The 22,500-nt window shown below is 42.0% G+C and overlaps 1 protein-coding gene across 1 annotated transcript; it reads left to right on the forward strand.

Moving 5' to 3' along the window:
* On the forward strand, positions 1-21,372 carry LOC310774333 (sorcin-like). Its single transcript, XM_083634390.1, has 8 exons — positions 1-143; positions 887-1,120; positions 9,525-9,594; positions 10,039-10,082; positions 11,800-11,947; positions 17,629-17,742; positions 18,162-18,220; positions 18,823-21,372. Exons 1-8 carry the CDS (start codon positions 120-122, stop codon positions 18,847-18,849), a joined length of 720 nt encoding a protein of 239 aa, XP_083490516.1. The 5' UTR covers positions 1-119; the 3' UTR covers positions 18,850-21,372.
* Positions 21,373-22,500: the final 1,128 nt, after the last annotated feature.

Consider the following 22,500-nt stretch of genomic DNA (forward strand, 5'->3'; position numbering starts at 1 on the left):
CAGGCTTATAGGAAGTTACTAAGCGTGTAATACTTTCACTGCCAGCCCAGACAAACTTTTAGATATTAAACACTGTGTTGCACCAATCCACCTGTGACAGTTTGACCTGCTTCTCGGAAATGGCTTATCCAGGATACGGCGGGGTGAGTAAAAGGGGTTCCAACGTGTTTCCACACTGATTAACTTGCATAACAACACCAGAACTGGGGGCCTGGGGCTTTGCTAACGTTAACGTTAGCTTCCTGTAATAAGGTCGCTAACGTAATCCAAAAGTACATAACTACTTTTAACTTCCCACAGGCTACTTTTTAACGATCCAGCTGTACGTTGTTATTGTTTTGTTGTTGTTGATCTAAATGTTTCAGCCTCCAGTTGGTGAGCTTTTTAATGTTCCAACTTCCAGTTAGTGACATTTTTAACGTTTCACTTTCAGTGGTAAAGTTATGGGCTTGAGTATGTAGGTATCTTGACCATAGATCTTGACTTAGAAAGTCACGTGACTTGAGGAAGTGTAGCTACACCCTATGACGGAAATAGTTTTGGAAGCCAGGGGCACTAATCCAGAGACCTTCTCTGACTAATCACAACTTTTATCCCAACCCTAATTTGAGACACCTTGAGGCTATAAATAGCAGGGAAGGGCATGCAACAAGGCAGCTGAACACTCTGGTACTGCTGGTCAAAGCTCTCATGTTAGCCTATGAGGAAGTGGTCTATAGTACTGAACAATATAAACTCACATGAACCTTATGACCACACGTTTGAGGTACTGAATATACAGATACTTCGTTAAGGTCATGGTACAAAACCCTGGCGGAAATCCACATGGATTATAGAGACCTATTTATAACTGGGACTCTTTCCATTGTTGTCCTTTCTGTGTCAGTATGGGGGACAGATGCCAGGCATGCCTCAGGGTATGCCCGCCCAAGGGATGCCAGGAGGACCCATGGGTGGCCCCATGAGAGGCCCCATGGGAGGCCCCATGGGGCCTATGGGAGGTGCACCAGGCCAGGGAGCCTATGCTTCGTATGGAGGGGGCTATCCAGCGACGTACGGTGCCCCGCCTGGCCCTGCCAACGATCCCATGTGGGGTTACTTTACAGCAGTAGCCGGCCAGGTAAGTGTACATAAACTAAATGTGAACATCATGATATAGGGCTGTCAGGAGACAGTAGGTCTGGGCGATTAATTTAATTTGAATCATGATTACGATTTGGGCTGTCCACGATTATGAAAACAAGATAATCGACATCAAACGATTTTGCGGCTCTTGTCTCTCTCATTCTGTCTTGTGTTATAAATCAAGCGCACCCCTTCCTTTGCTCGGCCCCTCCCCCAAAGCCCAAAGCACACCAGCTCGAGTTGTGACTGTCATGTGAAGAGCCACGGCACGTTTCTCCTCCCCGCTTATTTCCGTGGTAGCACAAGAATAAGATAACAGAAGTCACAGAAAGAGAGCCGCTGGTCGAGAAGAGAGGTGAAACAACGTATGTGGGGTGGAAACACTATGGTTTCGCCAAGTTTAAAGGTCCTTACACTGCGCATATCTTGCACTGTTTGTTCCAAGTCTGTGGCTGTGATTGACAGGTGGGTCAAAACTCGCATCGCAATTCTGTGCTGTATATTCGCATCGCTCTTGATGTGTAAGGACCTTAACTGATGTGTAACTTACACATCAGCACGATGCGATGCGAGTTTTGACCCACCTGTCAAGATATGCGCGGTCGTGGCAGCACCCCGCAACACGACCTCTCCCTCTGTTTAATCACTTGAAATCCACTCACAAAGTGGTCTATGACCAAGAAATAACGCTAAATGAACAAAGACAAAGCCCCATCTAGTTACTCCTGCCACAACACAGTCATCGATTCAGGACACTCTTTACAATGCGACCGCATATTCAACAGCTAACGCGCTCACAGATAAACATTAACAATTGCCTATTATGAACCTAAACGTAAGTCGCTTTGGATAAAACCATCTGCCAAATGAGTAATTTAATGTAATGTAAACGAACGTTACTCAATAGCGTTCTCATTTGGTTAGATTTGAGGTTTAAGGACTACTAGTATTGAATGTAGATTAATAGTTGCAGTTGGTTGTGGCAGTTCACTGCAACATAGTAGGCCTACATATACTGTATATTTATTTTAGTTTTTATTTTATTTCTAAATCTTTGCACTTTTATTATTTATTTTCACTTATTTATTTATTTATTTATTTATTTTCAATTATATCTAAAATCCAAAGACATCCAATGTTAAAAAGAAAAGCCAGTGTCAATGTTCAATAAATTCATGATGTTCTCAATGTCAATGAGTAATCGTGTTAAATAATCGTGATCTCAATATCAATCAAAATAATCGTGATTATGATTTTTGCCATAATCGAGCAGCCCTAGGAGACAGCCCTATTGACACATAGAAAACATGCACATATTTTCTTAGTGACTCTCCAGGATGCTGGAGACAGTCATGGCTTTTCTTAAACTGACAGTGTGCATAATACAGATGTAGCCTTTGTAAAGTCCCTCTTCACTGCATGAAGGGTGTAGTCATAAGACTGCCCTTCTGCCACATTCCTAGGAGGAATTGTTTGGCAAAGAACAAGTTAGAACAAGCTATGCTGCATTTACAGTTGAGTGAAAAGCAATGGTTTTTGGTTGAGAGACATTAGCTTTGTGTTACAATTAGGGGTGCACCGATCACGTTTTTTGCCACCGATCACCGATTGCCGATCACCTATGAGAAATATCTGCCCAACCGATCATCGACCGATCGCCGATTACCGATTACCGATCACCGATTTTATTTATTTATTTTGTAAGCAGCTATAGCAATCTATTATAGAACAGTTTCCATTTTACATATAGGCCTACATTTCATGCATCAAATTGAAAGTGCAGCACATTTTCTTTTTTTTCTACATCAATATTTTATATTTTGTAGGCTAAAGGAAACCGCCAAAATGATTTTTTGTGTGTGAGATAATTGGAGCACAAGACTGTGTTGAACTAAATGGCTAGTAGTAGTCCAGTTCCCTCAGTTCAGTTTATAAAAGAACAAAAATTACTCCACTTCGGGATTTCCATGTTACCAGTTCAATGCAGTTCAGTTCACTCAACAAAAAGACTCCATTTTCCGGGATTTCCCTGTTACACATGAAAAATAACTTCGACCCAAGTTAACTATTTTATCGATTAAGCTAAAGCGGCTAAAGCTAACCGGAGCTATTAACGTTAGGAGGATACACGCAAATATGGATCAAACACGGACTTAACAGCATGCAAATGCCTCGGTAGGCGGGAGGACTGGAGGTAACTTCTCTCTGCTGAGTCTGCTCTAATCACCAGCTGATGTGTGTGATTCAAAGACGCAAGGGGTGTGTTGACAGTCTGGTGTGGTGTGTGGAGGTGAGTACACTGACGAAAGCAAAGCGTGTGCTTTGCAACACAATGATATAAACGTTAGAGCACAATATGAAAGTTAAACGATAGACATTGAAGACATGAAAATGGGCTGCCTCATGTTTCTCACATGCAGCATGATCGGCTATGCGATCGGCGACAATAAAGAAATATCTGCAGCAGCAGATCACATATTTGAGGTCAAAATCGGCCGATACAGATTGCGTGCCCATCGATCGGTGCACCCCTAATTACAATATACTAATTTGGTTCTAGTGTGCTTTAGGGTGCTTTCTTACTGGGAACGATTGCTTTCGTTCCGTTCCATTCCGCGCCCGGGCACCCCCCTCTCCTCTCCCCCGCTGGTCAGCTTTCACAATACATGAAAAAGTGAATAAAAAGCTCCAGTTTCAGTGTTTTTATTTTAACACCCCAAAAGAAGTGATGTTTCGAGCGTCAAGCTCTTCATCAGACTGGCATAGGACTGTGAGACGCCATCTTAAATGCATACATTGAGGTCACATGATACAATCACAATACAATCTGCAATCATGCAGGATGGGTTACAGCTGTGGTTACATGGTCTAGGTCAGGTGAACTTCTTAGAAGTACTAATTGTATACAATATACATGAAAACAACTTAAAGTCCCTGGAAACCAGAAATATTTTCTTATTATTTAGCATTTTGAGTTCATCACATCACAGGAACCTATGTTAGTAAGCCACCAGCCAAATTTGAACGATGATGAACGTCGCAAAGTATATAAATTTAGGTTTGACAGTCATGGCAAAAGTCATGAGAATCAATTATATTTTAGAGTGTATTTTCTCCCGCGGACTGTGTGGGCGTGTCCCGTGTGTGTGTGCGTGCAAGAATACAGGGCCCCGTTCCAATACCCATACTTGTACTTCTTTCTTGTAGTATGTACTGCCGCTGCCCTCACAAAGTATGGATTGTAGTGTGCAGCATGCATGCAAATGCATACTATTGGGACACACTACATCTGTCGTCACGTGAGCTTCCTGAACTCCGACCTCTTGCTCACTTCCGCCGACGTCCGCAGCGCCACATTTGAGTTTTATTTTTATTTTTTATTCAATAAACAAAGTCTGGCAGTAACAAACAGTACATTATACAAAAAATTCAGACTAAACATTTACAAAATTGGAACAGACAATCAAATAAACAAAATAAAATAAATAAAGCAAAAACATTAAGTCAGAGATCTAAACAGGAATCAAGATATGCATGTTTTGGTACACACCATGCTTGTTTGGTTTTAACATATTTCAAGGCTTTCTTAAAGTTAATTATCTCATTCATGAACACGCAGCTCAGTCAGTGCGACATAACTCCAGTAGGTGGCGGTAATGCACAAAAAGTTGTTTGCCAACCACCATAAAACATTAGAAGAAGAAGAAGAAGACATAACTTCCTGCTGCGCAAAGGATTGTGGGGAAGTTTGGCTGAAGCAGCATGCATCGATGCATACTCCGAAATAGGAGCTGATGTAGTACAACATCCTGGTACTCTTGGCATACACTGAGCGAGCGCTGTGGGGGCAAAGAACGGACAAAAGGAGAAGGCCGGGTTGCGCGCGTGTACAAAGGTTATATAGAGCTTATGACGTCATAAGATTTTGCATTTGAGCACCTCGCGCACTGCTCTCTTCAATGAGGAAGTGGAAATCCAGACCTTGTAGAAAAGTGTCGATTTTAAGGCTTTGGGTTGAAAGTAATGTATCATAATTTCTGAGGCACACAATTACTAACATAAGACCCTAAATAACATAGTTACAACGTTTTTGAGGATTTTGGTTTCCAGGGACTTTAAGACCATAAAGCATGATCAATGTTAAAGTTGTTATACTACGGTATATGAAATTCAGTGACGGTATCAAAATGTGAAAGACAAAAGTAAGAATTAAAATTAAAGACCCTCACTAGAGTGTCCCAGACACCACCGTCAGGCTAAAAGGCCGTCATCATGGGTGGGACTAAGCTATAATAATAATAATTGATTGGATTTAGATAGCGCCTTTCTAGACACTCAAAGCGCTTCACATATCAGGGGAGGGAGGGGGAGGGAACTCAGCTCATCCACCACTGATGTGTAGCACACACCTGGGTGATGCACGGCAGCCAGTTTGCGCCAGAACGCTCACCACACATCAGCTATCACGGTGGAGAGTAGAGGACTGAATATAACTCTACAGAGGCGCCTCCAAGTGTCTCATGGGTGCATTACAATAAAACAATAAAGCTCGGCACCTGCCCAATCTGGATTTGGATGTGCGTGTTTCCTCCTTGATACAGCTTTCACAATACAACATTTCTTGCATGCTCAGAAACGGAACAGAGTGCACTTCCGTCATCAACTATGCCTGGAGTGTATCCTCGCCGTGTGTTGTTGTCTATGTCATTCGGAACGGGTTGGCGTTCACATTCACAAGTGTTCCGTGCCCAGGCAAAGTGCTCCCCAGACCACCTGTTCAAGTGGATCCTGTCACGGTTCCCCGTTGCGTGCCCGGGTGCGGAACGGAACGGAACGTTCACACTCATCAAACGTTCCGAAACTGGGGTCAATTTGGGGACAAGTGTGCTCGGGAACGGTACCGGGGCGCCAGTGTGGAAGCACCCTCAGTTGATGTAATTGTCAGCAATACTTTACCAACACTGGATAGATGCATGGATAAATGCATAAAATGTGACTTCTACAAGCTGCCACAGTATTGTTTGCACTGTTATATACAGTAGAAGTTAGAACACAATGCATTTAAAAGCAGGGAAGTGATAACTCATTTGATCCTGACTTTACTAGGAAAGTAGCATGTTTACAGTTTGAACATTGCATGCCATGGTAAAGCTGGCTCATAGTGTGTAGGCCTTTTAAAGGAATACACCAAGTTATTGGGAATTTGGCCCTATTGGTCAACTTACCTGTTACGCAATCATCCATGTGTCCTTGGTTGATCCTTTGCTCTGGCACTGTCATAGTCCATACAGCAGTGCTGATGCTAGGCACACACACATCACAGCACGCGCTGTGCATGGGCAGCAGTGCTGACGCTAGGCGCACACACATCACAGCACGCGCTGTGCATGGGCAGCAGTGCTGACGCTAGGCACACACACATCACAGCACGCGCTGTGCATGGGCAGCAGTGCTGACGCTAGCCCCACACACATCACAGCACATGCTGTGCATGGGCAGCAGTGCTGATGCTAGCCCCACACACACATCACAGCACGCGCTGTGCATGGGCAGCAGTGCTGACGCTAGGCACACACACATCACAGCACGCGCTGTGCATGGCCAGCAGTGCTGACGCTAGGCACACACACATCACAGCACGCGCTGTGCATGGGCAGCAGTGCTGACGCTAGGCACACACACATCACAGCACGTGCTGTGCATGGGCAGCAGTGCTGACGCTAGGCACACACACATCACAGCACGCGCTGTGCATGGGCAGCAGTGCTGACGCTAGGCGCACACACATCACAGCACGCGCTGTGCATGGGCAGCAGTGCTGACGCTAGGCACACAAACATCACGGCACGCGCTGTGTATTCACCTTATGTAGCTCCGCCCACTTGACCCAAAATACCGTCTGTTTTACCTGGTCACTAGTACCATAGATATATATAAAGGCTAGATAGCTTACCCGCGCTGCCGGCCAATGGAGAGCGACGTCGTCGCATGGCGGCCATCTTGCCACAAGGAGCTCAGCTTTATATATATCTATGGGTTAAAAAAACGCTAACATTTTATTATTATTTTTGGCTCCAAATTACACCAAACTTAAACCGAAGCATCATCATCATGAGATGAATTCACGCACCTAGTTTCATGCAGTTTCATCCATTTTCCTAGGAGTTATGAGCATCTGTTGTTGGGTTAGTATTATCTGTTGTCGGCAACATCAGATGATCATAACTCCTAGGAAAATGGATGAAACTGCATGAAACTTTGTGCCTGAATCCCTCTCATGGCATAGATGCTTCGGTTTAATTTTGGTGTAATTTGGAGCCCATCAAAAAAATAGTGCTTTTAGTGTTTTTTTTTTTTTTTTGGCCGTATCTCGGGAACGGAATATGCTTGTAATAAACCAAACCGTTTGTAAATCCGTCAAGATTTCAGCGAGTTATGAGTATTTTTGTCTGTGCGACCCTCCAACAGCTACCATAGAACGTACCAGAAAGCTAACTGTGGCAAGATGGCGGCCGTTCAACGACGCTGGTGACTCCGCCTTAAGCCATCTAGCCTTTATATTCACCTTATTCACCACACCCACTTTTTCTCTCTTCCGCGTTCAACGCAAACGTATTTGTTCTTCCGGTTCAGCGCTAGTTGCCTTCTGTGGCTAATATTAGCCGCTAGTTAGTTATGTTATATGGCAGTAAAATGCCACTGAATGACCAAGTTCGATTGATATAACTTTTAACCATTTCGAGTAACACTGTTTCCATACGGATCACCAGCGTTAGTTTGTTGTTTATAACGTGGCTATATTCATAACGTTTCTATCTCGGATGCGTTATTTCGAATCGCACATAGGTTACGGCTGGCGCAACCTATGTGGGTTTCAGGACGAAACAGCCTCGACTCCAATAACGTCATCTTTAGAGCACAATATTCCTGGAATGCAAGTTTAACTAAACAGTTACATGTCCTCTGCATTCTACTTAAAATTAAGATATTACGGGTTGTTTTATTTTGTATGTTACATACGTATTGGCCAAGATATGTTAGTTTATGGGGGAGTAATTTTGCCACTTTAGGAGGGGAGTGTGTGCATTTTGCCTGCGGGGTTTTTGGCAAGTCAAAACGGAAATACTATTACGAAATGACGTAATGCGGAAGCGTCCATGTGTGGGCAAAGAATAAGGTGAATATATATCTATGACTAGTACTGTACTGTCACAGGAAGTGTAAACACAATAGGAAGTAATTGGCTGACTCCTGTGTTGGAACATAAGGTGTTAGGCCGAGTGCCGTGAGAGGCATCATCCAAGGCAAGAATGATACCATGGTCAAATGGACAGTTTGGCTGTAATGCCCCCTCTGAAATTAACTAGTATCCACACGGCCAGTTTGCCATTCCCTGTTTTGAACCCTTAAAAGAAAGTTGTGGATCTCCTCATTTAAAACTACATGCGACGCAGTGAATGAACAAACTCACGTTTCCCTCAGTCATCATTGTAGCAGTAGCCTGCATGAGGCGTTTAGGGAGTATGGTAAATAGCCGACGCTGTCAGGCGTTAGGGGACATCTGTAAGTAGCAACAGAAAATAACCTGGGTTACACTTACTGTACGTTATCGTGTGTTACTGGACATGAAATTAACTTTGCAAACTGAGCCATCTTACATGTGCTGTATCACACTGCAGCACTTAATATCTCTATTAGAATATTTTGTTGAGGAAAAGAGACTGAAAAAAATATTTTAGGAAGGTTTTGGGCTTTTTTGGGCAGCGCAAGCGGGCCCTATATCTGGCTTTGTCCAGTCCAATTTGTGTGCTGTTTTGAGTGCCGATGCTCATGAACGCTTTATCGCTGGCCATATGCTAGGTCCCGACCTAGTTTTTTACTACTGTTCTATATACAGTACATGCAGTTAGTGCTATAGTGTGATATACTGTTATTTCATAGTTCTGTGTTTCTTATTGGTAACATTGATAATGAAAATCTATTTCTTCAGTTTAAAAAATATTGCATTTGTGTGTTTTTCTTGGGAGGAGGGGGACACCATGTAGCAATTACGCTTAGGGCACCAAAATGGCCAGTAGCGGTGCTGCAAAACAGTGTTATTCTTTTTCCATATTTAGCTTTTTTTCCCCTAATCTCCTTTTTTTTTTTTTTTTACTAATCTCCTACATAAAACTGACAGACTTATCATTTTAGATTAGATCTCACTTAAGATAATGCTACTCATCTGTTATCACTCAGCATAGAGTGATAACAGAGCATAGTGTTCCAAATGGGACATATGGATGATTTTGGTGTCTACGTTGACATTCCCATCACTTCTTCCCAAATCTGGCAAATCCCCTGGAAGCTTGTTGTATTCCTTGAAGATACACAGATGTCCCTCTGCCTGCTCTGTGTAGGATGGAGAGATTGATGCAGAGGAGCTTCAGAGGTGTCTGACCCAGTCTGGCATCGGCGGCGGCTACACTCGTAAGTCCACTACCCTCCCTTCTACTGGAGCCCGAAATAAAACTTGAAGCCTGATTCTCCTTTATCTGCTTACTGTACAGTGTTGGTGCTCAATTCAGTTCAATTCAATCAACTATTTTACAGGATGATTTACATGGCAGGTATGGGAGATATACTAAAATCAAAACACATATCTATAAACAGCAAGCAGAACATAGAGTATATTATAAACTCTGGAGATGATCATCTTCGTATACTGTGCAGTGAAAAGGAAAAATGCAAATGTGTTGTGGTCATTGCAAAATCCTGATGGCCCAATAGAAACTACTGTAATTGCCACATAATGCCACATAATGTGTCCATTATGGTGCTATTCTACTGTGAACTCTAGAGTGAACTACATTTACGGTTCATTGTTAACTAAATTTACTGTCCACTTGTGTGACGTCTCCACTTTCTTTGCAGCCTTCAGCTTGGAGACAAGCAGGATCATGATTGCAATGCTGGATGTATCCTTTCTACACCACTCTGCTAAAGGACTGTGTTGCCAGGTGGAAATAGTTTTCCTGCGTTGGTCAATTATAGTGTGGGACACCTGATACGAGCACTTCACAGAAAATAAAATAAAAAATACTTAGGCTATAGGCTATAGTCTGTACATAATCTTAGAAAAGCTCCAAAATAGGGGTTGGTCATATGGACCAAAAATGATATCTCTATATTTTTAGGCTGAATGGCGATACACAATAATATATATTGGTATTTTCTCTAGAGTGAACTAAATGTATAAGTCAAAGCCACATGTGAGATGTCACAAGCACTTTTATTAAAACAAGACTGTGGTCAAAAATGCTTAAGTTCAAGTTCAAGTTCAAGTTTATATTATGTCCCAGAAGGGCACTTTGGGTTGCAGCAGAGCATAAACATAAAACAGTCATAAAATCACACAAAGCTTGAGATAAAAACATGAAAATAAAGTGCAGACACAAATAGACCATGAAAACAAAAATGGAGACACAATAGACCACAACGTAGTACAAAGTAGCAGTTCAAAAGTGCCAGTGTAGTTTAAAGTGCATTAGAGGCCATGGCCGATAAGTGCAAATGCAAGGCAGTCTAAGAAGGACACTTAGCCACACAGCGCTACATATTACAGAAAAGAAAATGCTACAATATTACTATTGTATAAGAGAACGTAAAATAAGTAAAAACATCAAAATAGACGTTACATTATATTCTCTTAAGTAGCATTTAAAGCTCGAATCGAAGCAGGCACAAAGGAATTCCTATATCTATTTTTCTTAGCCAAGGGAGCACGAAGACGAAGGCCAGATGGAAGCAGCTCATATTCAGAGCTCAGCGGATGGGCATTGTCTGAGCAGATAGCCCTTGCTTTTTTCAGCATCTGCAAGTTGAAAATGTGGTCTAGGCTCCCAAAATGGATTCCGACTATTTTTGAAGCCGTTTTCACAATTCTCCCTAGGGAGTTCTTATTCTTGGTGTCGAGGTTGCCATACCAGCAGGCAATAGAGAAGGTGATAACGGATTCAATGAAAGCGCTGTAGAACAGTTTCATCAAGGTCTTGTCTACCTGGAATTTAGCAAGTTTCCGGAGACAACAAAGGCGCTGCTGACCCTTTTTGCACAGCGACTCTGTGTTTAGATCGAACTTCAACCTGCTATCAATTATAATACCCAGATATTTGTATTCAGTGACCAGGTCAACTATCTGACCATTAACAATACTACCTTGGGGAACAGGGGGGGAGCGTCTGAAATCAATGCAAATCTCTTTCGTTTTTGAAACATTGAGTTGCAGAAAGGCATCTTCACACCAGGATACAAAGTCATCAATAACAGGGTTTCCTTCCCTGACGATTGGTGCTTTCACAAAATATTTACACGATGAGATTTTTGATAAATAATCATCAGTAATGCTGATATTATATAAGTGGGTAAAGGCAAATAATAGAACAGTTTGAACAGTCTGGTACAGTAAGTTGAGTAAATTACATTACAATGCTCTTAATGATGTCAGTGTTGACCAGCATGTTAGATACTGTACTTGAGCACAACTCTCGTCTCGCTTGCCAGACTCTCTCCCTGCAAAGGGGCAGGGGAGCACCACCTCAGACTGGCTCCTCCCTCTTTGCAGGAGTGCTTTTGAGTTTGTATCCACTGCTCTTTGACCTATCAGTTATTAAACCTTAATCAAAGTGCCACCAGAGGGACTACACAGGCAAGATGGGTTTCAATGAGTTCAAGGAGCTGTTCACGGCTCTGAACGGCTGGAAGCAGAACTTCATGATGTACGACCAGGACAGGAGTGGGACTGTTGAACCTCACGAGATGTCTCAGGCAGTCAATGCCATGGGTGAGTGTTCAAAACGCTTTAACATGATTTAAAGCAGCTACGAGGCGAGCAAGATTTTCGATTGTTATTAAACAGTCTAAATGTAATATTGATGCATCACATCTTACCTATAATAGTAGCTGAGACCACATCCGTGTGAATCGGAGATTGCTCTCTTGATGATTATAGAGTCTGTGTCTGTCTTCCGGCCCCTTCCGGCGGGCCAGATAGACCAGGAAGTGAAACGAAACGGTTTACGGCAGCTGCATGCTTTCAACCGTTTCGCTCTGCCTAGCAACAGACCATAAACAAGAAGAACGTCATGCTCGCTACATCCAGGGGCTTGCTACTCTCGCGAACATCTCTCGTTATATTCTAACAGTTTGTTTGGAAGTAATTTTGTTATTTTGTGGTTATGGCCGAAGTGGCTGCCGTTTCATTTCACTTCCTGATCTGCCCCGGCCGCAGACAGATTAATCATCAAGACAACACTGGCCGATTCACTCGGGGTTCAAGCGAGACTACTCGGCGTTGGTCTCGTCTACTATTAGAGGTAAGATGTGAGGCATCGATATTAAATTTAGACTGTTTAATAACAATCGAAAATCTTGCTCGTAGCTGCTTTAATGACTTGTAACAACACATATTTGACATATTTTGATTTGATTTGTTTTTATTCATTGTGTCATGCACTTAACAGTGCCCAGCCCACATGGGCTTACAAGACACACAAGATATACTGTATAACATAAGCTAGCTATAAAAATACAACAAAACAGGTCATTACTTTCTGAACAGAACAGGTCTGGGAAATCAAATCTCCTCCAAAGAAGGTCCCTTTCTTGAAACGCAACTCAAGTTTTTCATAATCATCCATCTAAAAAATCAGCATAAATAGAGGACATTTAAAAGTACAAAAGTATCTCTCTTAAGCTTGTATCATCTCGTATCATCATAAGCTGTACAATAGAATAGAAAATGGATCTCGTTCTCAATTTCACACAAATCACAAAGTAAACAGAGTCTGTCTTCTTCAGGGTCTTCTTCAGGGGTAGCATTAAACCTACAGGTCTCCAGTGCCAGGGGCAGAGTTCCAGATCGTAACTGTATATAATGCATATAATGGCATTTAGAATATTTAATGGCACTTAACACATTCACTGCCAGACGTTTTTTTTTTTACTGTAGTTAGCTTCTGCCAGAGGGTTTTTTTGAGGATTCTGGCTCATCTTTCAAGACCCGAGGATTCTTTTCTGCTAAGATTTTGTGAACACACAATATCTCAAAAGAACTAATAGAATGTGTGCTTTCTGTGTCCAAAAGAGTTAGTTTGTAGAGTTAGTAGTTATGTAAGCATTAGCAGTTGAATACAGCATGGTTTCAGCGTCAGAAAAATTATTCAGAGATAAACGGCTTTTTGTGAAATTCGATAGAACAGTCACTTTAACCATTCATTTTTGGCATCAGTAAGACGTCAGACATCTAAACAATAGTTTTGAACAGTAATTTCCTCCATAACAGCAGGAAACCCCCCTCTGCTTCCAACTCCTCCCTCCGTGGGCGTTCTTCTTGGCTGCAGCGGCCGTCACAAGCTTGTCACCAGTCTCACTGCTTTGCTGCTGCTGCTGCCTGTCTGCGCGGCCGCTGTTTGAGGAAGTCTGGATGGACTCGCTCGCTTCTTGGAGTTTTGGTTGAGAGAAGCTTTTGCGATTCTGGTCATATTTATGCTGCGTGTTTCAAAGTGTGTTCCACCTGTAATCTATTATGCAAATTTGCAATCCCGCATCGCCAGCAATCAGCGCGAAAACGAAAGCGTTTTCCCCCATCCATTTTCATGAGAATGGCTGCTTTTTGCTTGCCTTCCTCTAGTCAGGAGAGCACTGTCGCCACTTAGTGGCTCGGTGGAATGGGTTGTAAACGTTCGGTGGCTCCAATAATTATATAAGAGATGTAAAAGGGTTAGATGCACATCCCACGGTCAAAAAAAAAAAAATCATTTTTTTGACGTATTAATACGTCATTGGCAGTCAACCGTTGGATTATTTTTGACGTATTAATACGTCATTGGCAGTGAACGTGTTAATTAGACTCAAAGCGAAAAAATGAGCTGCTTAGAGTTTAAAGATAAATACATTTAACACATTGAGTGCCAGCCGTTTTTTCAATCCTGTAGGTAAGTTGTGCCAGGTTTTTTTTTGAGGATTCTGGCTCATTTTACAAGAGCCGAGGATTATTTTCTGTTAAGACTTCATGAACACCAATCATCTAAAAAGAACTAATAGAATGTGTGCTTTCTCTGTCTAAAAGAGTTAGTTTGCAGAGTTAGTAGTTATGTAGATATTAGCCGTTGAGTACAGCATGGTTTCAGAGATTTTCAGAGAGTTTGGAGATAAATGGATTTTTAGAACCACCTCACGTGCCTGTGATTATGGGTGCCCTTGGGCAAGTCTGTATACTGTATTGTGTGTGTGTGTGTGTGTGTGTGTGTGTGTGTGTGTGTGTGTGTGTGTGTGTGTGTGTTCGCGCGTTGCTCCGCGGCTCTGAGAGGAAGAGATCTCTGTCCGTTCTTTGCCCCCACAGCGTGTCTGTCTCCCACTCTGTGTGCTCTCTCTCTCTCTCTCTCTCTCTCTCTCTCTCTCTCTCTCTCTCTCTCTCTCTCTCTCTCTCTCTCTCTCTCTCTCTCTCTCTCTCGGGACTAGAGAGAGAGAGAGAGAGAGAGAGAGAGAGTGTGTGTGTGTCTCCAAACTCCTCCCTCCGTCTGTGCTGCGGAGGGAGGAGGCTCCGCGGCCGCTCTCGGCAGTCTGGACTGTAAAAACTGGCTCGTTCGTTTCTTGAGGTGTCGGCTGAGAGCTTTGAAGAAGCTTTTGCGATTCTGGTCTTATTTATGCGCAAAGGTACTCGAGTGTGTGTGTGTGCGCGCGTGTGTGTGTGTGTGTGTGTGTGTGTGTGTGTGTGTGTGTGTGTGTGTGTGTGTGAAATCGAAAGAGTTTTCGCCCAGCTATTTCCTTAAAAATTAGACTGGCTTTCCAGCGGACCCGTGGCTGTGGCTTTCTCTGTCTGGAGAGAACTGTCGCCACTTAGTGGTCGGTAAAATAGATTATACACATTCTCTTCCTCCAATATTGATATAGAAGACGTAAAAGGGGTTGATTGATGTCCCACCGTCAAAAAAAATAAATGTTTATGTAAGACGAGATATCTCGTCTTTGGCACTCAACGGGTGGATTATGTAAGACGAGATATCTCGTCCATGGCACTCAAGGTGTTAATAAGAAGTAATTTGTACCTGCGTACTTCACAGAGTTAACATACAGTGTACATCTTCACAAGTACTGTAGTTGATACGGGCAACAACACAAAACGCAACGCGTTTCAACCGTTTGTTTTCATCAGGCTGTAATGAAAACCAACGGTTGAAACGCTTTGTTTTGTTGCCCGTATCAACTACTTGTGAAGATGTACACTGTATGTTAACTCTGAAGTACGCAGGTACAAATTACTTCTTATTACATTTATTTATCTTTAAACTCTAAGCAGCTCATTTTTTCGCTTTGATATTATAGTTGCCTGCTGAGTTGCTTTGGTCCACACCTTTTTGTGCGTTCTTACTTAATTAGACTCAACACAACTCAAGTAGGCTTTAAGTAGTTCTCAAACTTTATCATCCTTTGGGCATCTGGGTAGTGTAAGTATTTATTTATTTATTCGTTTATTGAACAGGGACAAATGCATTGAACATGATTTCATATGACCTACAAAACAAATGTCATGCATACAGGTTTCTAGCCGAGGCTAATTTGCAACCCCTGTCCCTGGTTAGGCCTTTACTATTAAAACAAAAGTTCAAGAGAAATGTTAAAACAGTACCAAAACGTTAAAAACGAACCATATAAAGTATAAGTAGGCTTTAAGTAGTTCTTAAACTTGATCATCCTTTGGGGCATCTGGGTAGTTTAGAGCTAAAAGCACTCGCCTACCACCGCGGAGACCTGGGGAGGGGAACTGCGCTACGTCCGGCTGCTGAAACTCCTCGCTGTCAGGCGAAAAGAAGAGGCTGGTGACTTCACATGTATCGGAGGAAGCATGTGCTAGTCTACAACTCTCCCCAGATCGGCAGAGGAGGTGGAGCAACAACTGGAACAGCAGGGGGAGTTGACCAAGTACAATTGGGGAGAAAATGTGAGAAAAATCTGAAAAAACGATCACAAAAAGAAAGAAAAGAAAATTATGCATATTACTGTTAGACAGATTACTGCACGTTTTCCATATTTTTATTCCAATAGGGTAGAATAGCAGTGTAGATTGTGATTTTAGTTAAATATATTGTGAGCTATGAAATATGACACTTAAAATCCCCATCAAATGAATCCCCATTATTTTTACTCCCTGGAAGAAAGTGCATCTTTCATGGAAAATAGTGTAACTTTCATGGAGGCCTCGTGCTGCACTAGTAGGTGTAAAGATTGATATTCCATTGCTTTGGACTTTTGGATGATCCCTCACTGCATTATGCCCCTCCCTAATAGCCTGTTTCAATAGGGAAATGCATCAAATCCAGGACATCGCTCACGTCACAGCGTTAATATGTTGCATTGGGGCCAGACTTTTGTGATAGTTCTATTGAAGTACATGGGGCGAGCAAGGAAAGTCCCAATCTAAAACATATCTGTTTTCATCTTTGATTGGAAAATGCTTCCACCAGATTAAAGAAAACACATTACATAATAGGTCGGACCTGCCCCGTTTGCTCCTGTATCATGATGTAGTTCTTGGATAGGGGTGGGACAAAATATCGATACCCACGTTATCGCGATATTTCCACCCGCGATACGTTATCGATACACTGGCGCCAAGTATCAATATGTTTATTAATTTTTTTTTTTTTTTTTTTTTTTTTTTTAATAAACAGGCTAAAATATTATGCTGTGTGTGGTAGTTGAAACATAGTTTCAAGTTGACTTTATTTATGTTTGTAGTTGAAACAAAAACATAACTACTGTAGGCTACATGAATGGAAATGTTTGATCATTAATATCTACTTTTAGAAATTATATAGGTAGGTAGGTAGGTTATATAGGTTTTCTTGTTTTAATAGTAATAATAAAAAGACTTAATGTGTAACTTTTCCTCCGTGGTATCGAAAATGGTATGAGTGAGTGAGTGAACTCAGAGAGTTCATGTCAATTCTGCTAATAAATGCATAATACATGATTTTTTGCCTTCAGAGGTATTTTTTTCACTTGTTACACAGGTATCGTGATGTATCGTCTTCCAATATATCGCAGTATCGCAGTATCGCAGTATCGTGATATATCGTTATCGAGGGCCAAGTATCGTGACGATATCGTATCGTGAGCTACTCAGCGATTCCCACCCCTATTCTTGGACCAAACAGGGGCTTGAGTTGAGCTATATGCAGCTGCTGGACAGAGCCATGATCTGATCTGTTGTTTTTAATGAGGAAAATTACACGCATATTTAGAAAAAACAAACAAAACAAAAACATCAGTCAACATCACGAAATGCATTTTCTTGAATCTGGAAATCAAGGAAATAAATATGCCATTTTATGGGGTCTTTAATGTTCTCCATCTGGCATTTCTGTTTAATATGCAAGGGTGAATAAACTCCTCCTACTGACAGGGGGAGCTCTCGGTCCCAGGACACTGATTGTGTTTTCCCCTCTCACTGGGCTGTAACAGGCTACAGGATCAGTCAACAGTCTCTGAATGGAATCATCAAGCGATACAGCAAAAGCGGACGCATCTATTTTGACGACTACGTGGCCTGCTGTGTCAAGCTCCGGGCCCTCACAGGTACGACGCCGCTCCCCCCTCTCTCCATTCCTGCCTCCGTTAGAAGTAGGGGTGTCAGAAAAAAAAAGATTCATGTAAGTATCGCAATTCTTACATGAATCTTCTGAATCCCACAGGGGGCTGGAGTAGACCCTGCAATCGCCCTATGTACTGAATCACCTGGAAATGCCATTTCAGCTGGACTTTAATGTGAAATGACACTCATAGGTTTTCTTAGGTTTCTGTGCCATTTAAGAAATTAATTGTATTCTGTTCCATTCAACCTCTTTATTCCCTTGACTCGCTAGCGGTTTCTGTTGTGATCTGTAAAGTGCTGCTGTGACATTCTGTTGGCTTGGTGAATAAAACGGCCTCACCAGGTGTTCTTGATGAATAAGTGTTCATGTCGGTGCCATAACCGTTTACTCTTCCTCACACAGACAACTTCAGACGGAGAGATACGATGCAACAGGGAAGTGTCACCTTCCCATATGATGATGTAAGTCTCTCTTTCTCCATCTCACACACAACCTCTCTCTCTCTCCCTCGTTCCACTCTATCCTCTTTCTCTTCTCTCTCTCTGTCTCTCTCCTCCCACTCCCTCCTCTCTTTCTGTTATCTCTCCCTGTCTCGCTCCTCTCTCTCCCCGTCTCTCCTCCCACTCTCTCTCTCCTTTCTTTTTCTTCTTTCTCCTCTCTCCCTGTTTCTCTCTTTTCCTGCTCTCTTACTGTATCCCCTTCTCTCTCCTCCCTTCTCCCTCTGCTCTCTTCCCTTCCCTCTCTTCTCTTCTACAGTATGCTTGTTTTTTTATATACTTTATATAAGTAATCTCATTCTGTTTGATTGTGCCCAGCTACAGTACATTGAGCTAGACACATTCTCTGTGAAGTCATCTGAGACATGCTTGTGAATTGGGGCTATACAAATGGACTTGACGACCTAATTTTCTTTTTTCTAGTGTCCAATTTTCTCTCTTTCTCTCTCTCTCTGTCTCTCTCTCTCTAAAGGTGCTTCCCTGTCACCCAAGGTCCTGTGGTTGATTTCTGAAAAGAATATGTGGTTGACGCGTTCTCTCTGTCTTCCTCTTTCCCTCCCTAACAGTTTATCCTGTGCACAATGTCCATCTAAGTGGCGCTGTCTATCCTACACCATGAGGGCTGGGCATTTAAGGAACCAATCAGTGGTGGATTCTAGAGCGCTGCCTCACAGGAACGCAGAAACGGAGGCCAGAATATTTCACAAAGTGACGGTGAGGCGCAACAGGAAAGTACACATTGCTTGCTTGCTTGCTGTAACGCTTTATTCTTGTATGCCGCACAAGAATGTGCTGATGATGTGTCGGTTGTAGACACAACACCGCTAGAAGTACCTGCTTGCATAAATAAATAGATTTATTCCAAAATGCCAAAAAATATCATTACCTGAAGTGTGTCATTCCATATTAGAGGTCTCCACGGGTCTAAAATGATGGACATGAACCCTAATAGAAATCTGTGCCCGGATCCATTTGACCGACATTTTTTAAGAAATACTATATAGACTGTTTAATCTCGACAACATAAACATGCTAAATTGCCCCCAGCTTACTTCCTGTTGCAGTGTTTGCTAGTGCAATAACTGACAGGACATAAGCTAGGTTCTAAACTGTTCCCTAGCAACACAATTCCATGAAAATAGTCTATATCCGACCCGCTTTTGCCCAAGAGAGACCTGACAAAACCTGGTATTCTAATTAAAATAACAGAAAGACCTGTCAACTTGTGCCATTGTACAGTTTGTCCAGTCGATTCCAGTAGATGACAGTGAGACTATAATCTGGCAGCTAAGTAGGAAACAATAAGTGACATTCATTTTCTTTTAGCTTATTTTTCACCTCGGTGTCAGTAAAGAAGGTATCATTTCCTCCGCTCCAACTTGTTTCCTGCCGTCTGTTTGTTTATCAGCAGGATTACGGGAAAAACTACTGGTCCGATTTTTCCTGAAACTTCATGGAAGGGTGTAGCATGGGCCAAGGAAGAACCCGTTACATTTTGGAGCGGATCTGGATTTGACTCAAGCCTCATGAACAAGCACTTGGCCTTGGCGGAGGTCTGCGCTGTCTCGCTCGAGCATAACCAAGCAGCACGCACGTTACACATCGCTTCCATGCGTTTCTCTCGTGATCAGCGCTGATCAGCGATCTTCTCTGATCCACTCGGGTATTACAAATAATGATAGATAAACAGACCCGGGACGCGACCCGGACTGACCAATTGACCAGAATAAAATGTGGACCCAAACCCGTACAGGTCCCGGGTCAGATCTCGGGTAGACCTGTGAAGACCTCTTTTCCTCTCTAAAATAAATGTGATCAAGACGCTGAGTTATGAAATGTCAGCCAAGGACTTAAAGTTATAATCACGAAGATTTCATTTCATTCTTTTTGCCGACACCTATGGCGATGAGCGGTAATTGCAAGTGAGATCCAAAAAGTGTTGCATTCTGTGAGTCAGTCAGTTTGTTCGGCCATAGTAACCACCCGCAATACTAGCAGAGATCGTAAAAAACAAGTAGCTTGTTTTCCTCCTTCACACAATAGTTGTCAGGAATCTACAGTGACGTGAAGAGCAAGTCTAGTGAAGCCTCGTTGGCGCAGTAGGCAGCGTGTCAGTCTCATAATCTGAAGGTCGTGAGTTCGAGCCTCACACGGGGCAGCTGTTTTCCCAATTTCCCCCCGGGGATCATTAAAGTCTTTCTGATTCTGATTCTGATTGTGTTAGCTCCACCCACCCTCTCTGGGGTGTCGCAACAGACACCCATCATAGATGCTGTAGTACTGAAAATGCAAAGGCTTCCATCAATGGGCCATAGGCTCAATCACCATTGTGTTAACGCAGTCTGCGATAGTGACTTATCATACATGAAAATCTCTGAGATTATAACTTTAAATGACCAACTATCCTTTAAAAAGTGTGAGAATGTGTTGTGATACACTGCAGTCAACACTTCAGATGGTGGATATTTCATTTTGGAATGAATCTCTTCCCATGCTAGTGCCAAGTGAAAATAGAGGATTATTGGGAGGATGTTCAGATCTGTGAGACGCCTGTTGTGCCATTATAATCTCTGAATGTACGGTCCATATTAAATCCACTGATATTTAACTGAATACTAATTACAGCATCACATCTACAGATAACATTGTATTTCACACTGACTGAACGCCTGAGGAGTTGATTTATAGACTGCATTTTCTCATGTGCATTAATTATGTGATCATGATCATATTTTCTTGTACAGGAAATAAAGTGCACCTTGTTGTCTAATAAAATGTAAATCAAATGATTAGATTCTATGATGTTTAACTTGATAAAAAGTTATTCAGCCAAAGTGACACTGTGCTAAAATGAACATGCACCGATAACCATTATTGATATACTGAGGCCTGGAAGCATGTTTTCATCAAGCTACATTCATACGATCTTGCAATCTACCAGTCAGATAAACATTTGTTGCTACGAGTAAAATGTTTTCAATCATGTTTGAGTACAAATACGGCCAATATTTTTTTTAACTGTATAGGTTGCAATGAGTTCAACTTCTATGTGCTCAATGTTGTAGGAAAGAGTGTATTTTGTTATTCACAATAAACTCATTTTTGTATTCAGTATGCATTCAGTTTATTAATTTATACAATTGCGCAAATTTTTCAGTCTATTTACACAATATATTTCATTTCTTTAAATATAGGTAAGAACAGAAACATTCAAATTAGCTGTTAAGTGTTGCATTGTATAAAATACAGTGGCAAACATTTAAAAAATGCATAAAAACAATTGTGAACAGCACTAGATTTAAAAAGTGACATTTATATCCAGTACAGCAAGTTTTCTATCTCTGTGCAAAAGTTTGCAAATCCCATGAAAGTTCAGTAGTAACTCTTCAGGCATCGGACACGTCCAGTTAGGCTTCAGCAACTTTTGATCTACATCTGTGCTCAAGAAAGAAAGCTTATAAAAGAAAAAAGGAAACAAAACATCAATTAATCTAATTGTCTTCTTCTGAAAAGCTGGGGAAATTTCATCATTCCTTACTCTACAAACCATTTAATCAGATCTGCATGTTCTCTTTCATGTCGAGCCTATCTCTCCCTACTACATTTCGAATGTAATGTATACTGTATAGGTTTTACTCTGATCAGCGGCAGCTGCTTAATTACTCTGGATGGGGCCGCACTCTGATTAATCTGAGGCTAGACCAGTGATACTCAATCCGAGGCTCTAGAGCCACATGCGGCTCCTTTATGGGTAGTTGTGGCTCTTTTAAGTCCTACTTAAAATAAATAAATAAAACTCTTAAAAAAATAAAAGGGAGGAAAGGGCCGTTTTTGGATTGTGGCTCTTGCAAAGACATTTTCCCCCTTCCAATGTGGCTCCTGAGTAGGGCAAGGTTGTTACACTGCTATAGACCGTATCTGTTCAAACATTCTAAATTGGCCCTAGTCATCCTGTTGCAGTGTTTGCTAATACAATAACTGACAGGAAATAAACTTGAGTCCAAACTGTTACCTAGCAACAGAATTTCGCTGAAACAGTCTACTGTATATCAGCACCACGCAGGCACAGCCCCCTTGCTTTCTTGATTTTCACGGCAAGCAGTTTGATGTGTCTTGGCATTTGGATGCACACTGTTGTCAACCCCACACATGCTAAACATACATAACTCAACCCCACACATGCTAAACATACATAACTCAACCCCACACATGCTAAACATACATAACTCATCCCCACACACGCT

Source organism: Poromitra crassiceps (assembly GCF_964638095.1).
Source record: "Poromitra crassiceps genome assembly, chromosome: 3".
NCBI lineage: Eukaryota > Metazoa > Chordata > Actinopteri > Beryciformes > Melamphaidae > Poromitra > Poromitra crassiceps.

Bases quoted from the DNA above. Each gene is read 5' to 3' on its own strand.
- LOC310774333 (XM_083634390.1), top strand. From the start codon at position 120: ATGGCTTATCCAGGATACGGCGGG. The intron at 144-886 runs GTGAGTAAAAGG...TTTCTGTGTCAG, and splicing joins CTTATCCAGGATACGGCGGG to TATGGGGGACAGATGCCAGG. The intron at 11,948-17,628 runs GTGAGTGTTCAA...GGGCTGTAACAG, and splicing joins TCAGGCAGTCAATGCCATGG to GCTACAGGATCAGTCAACAG.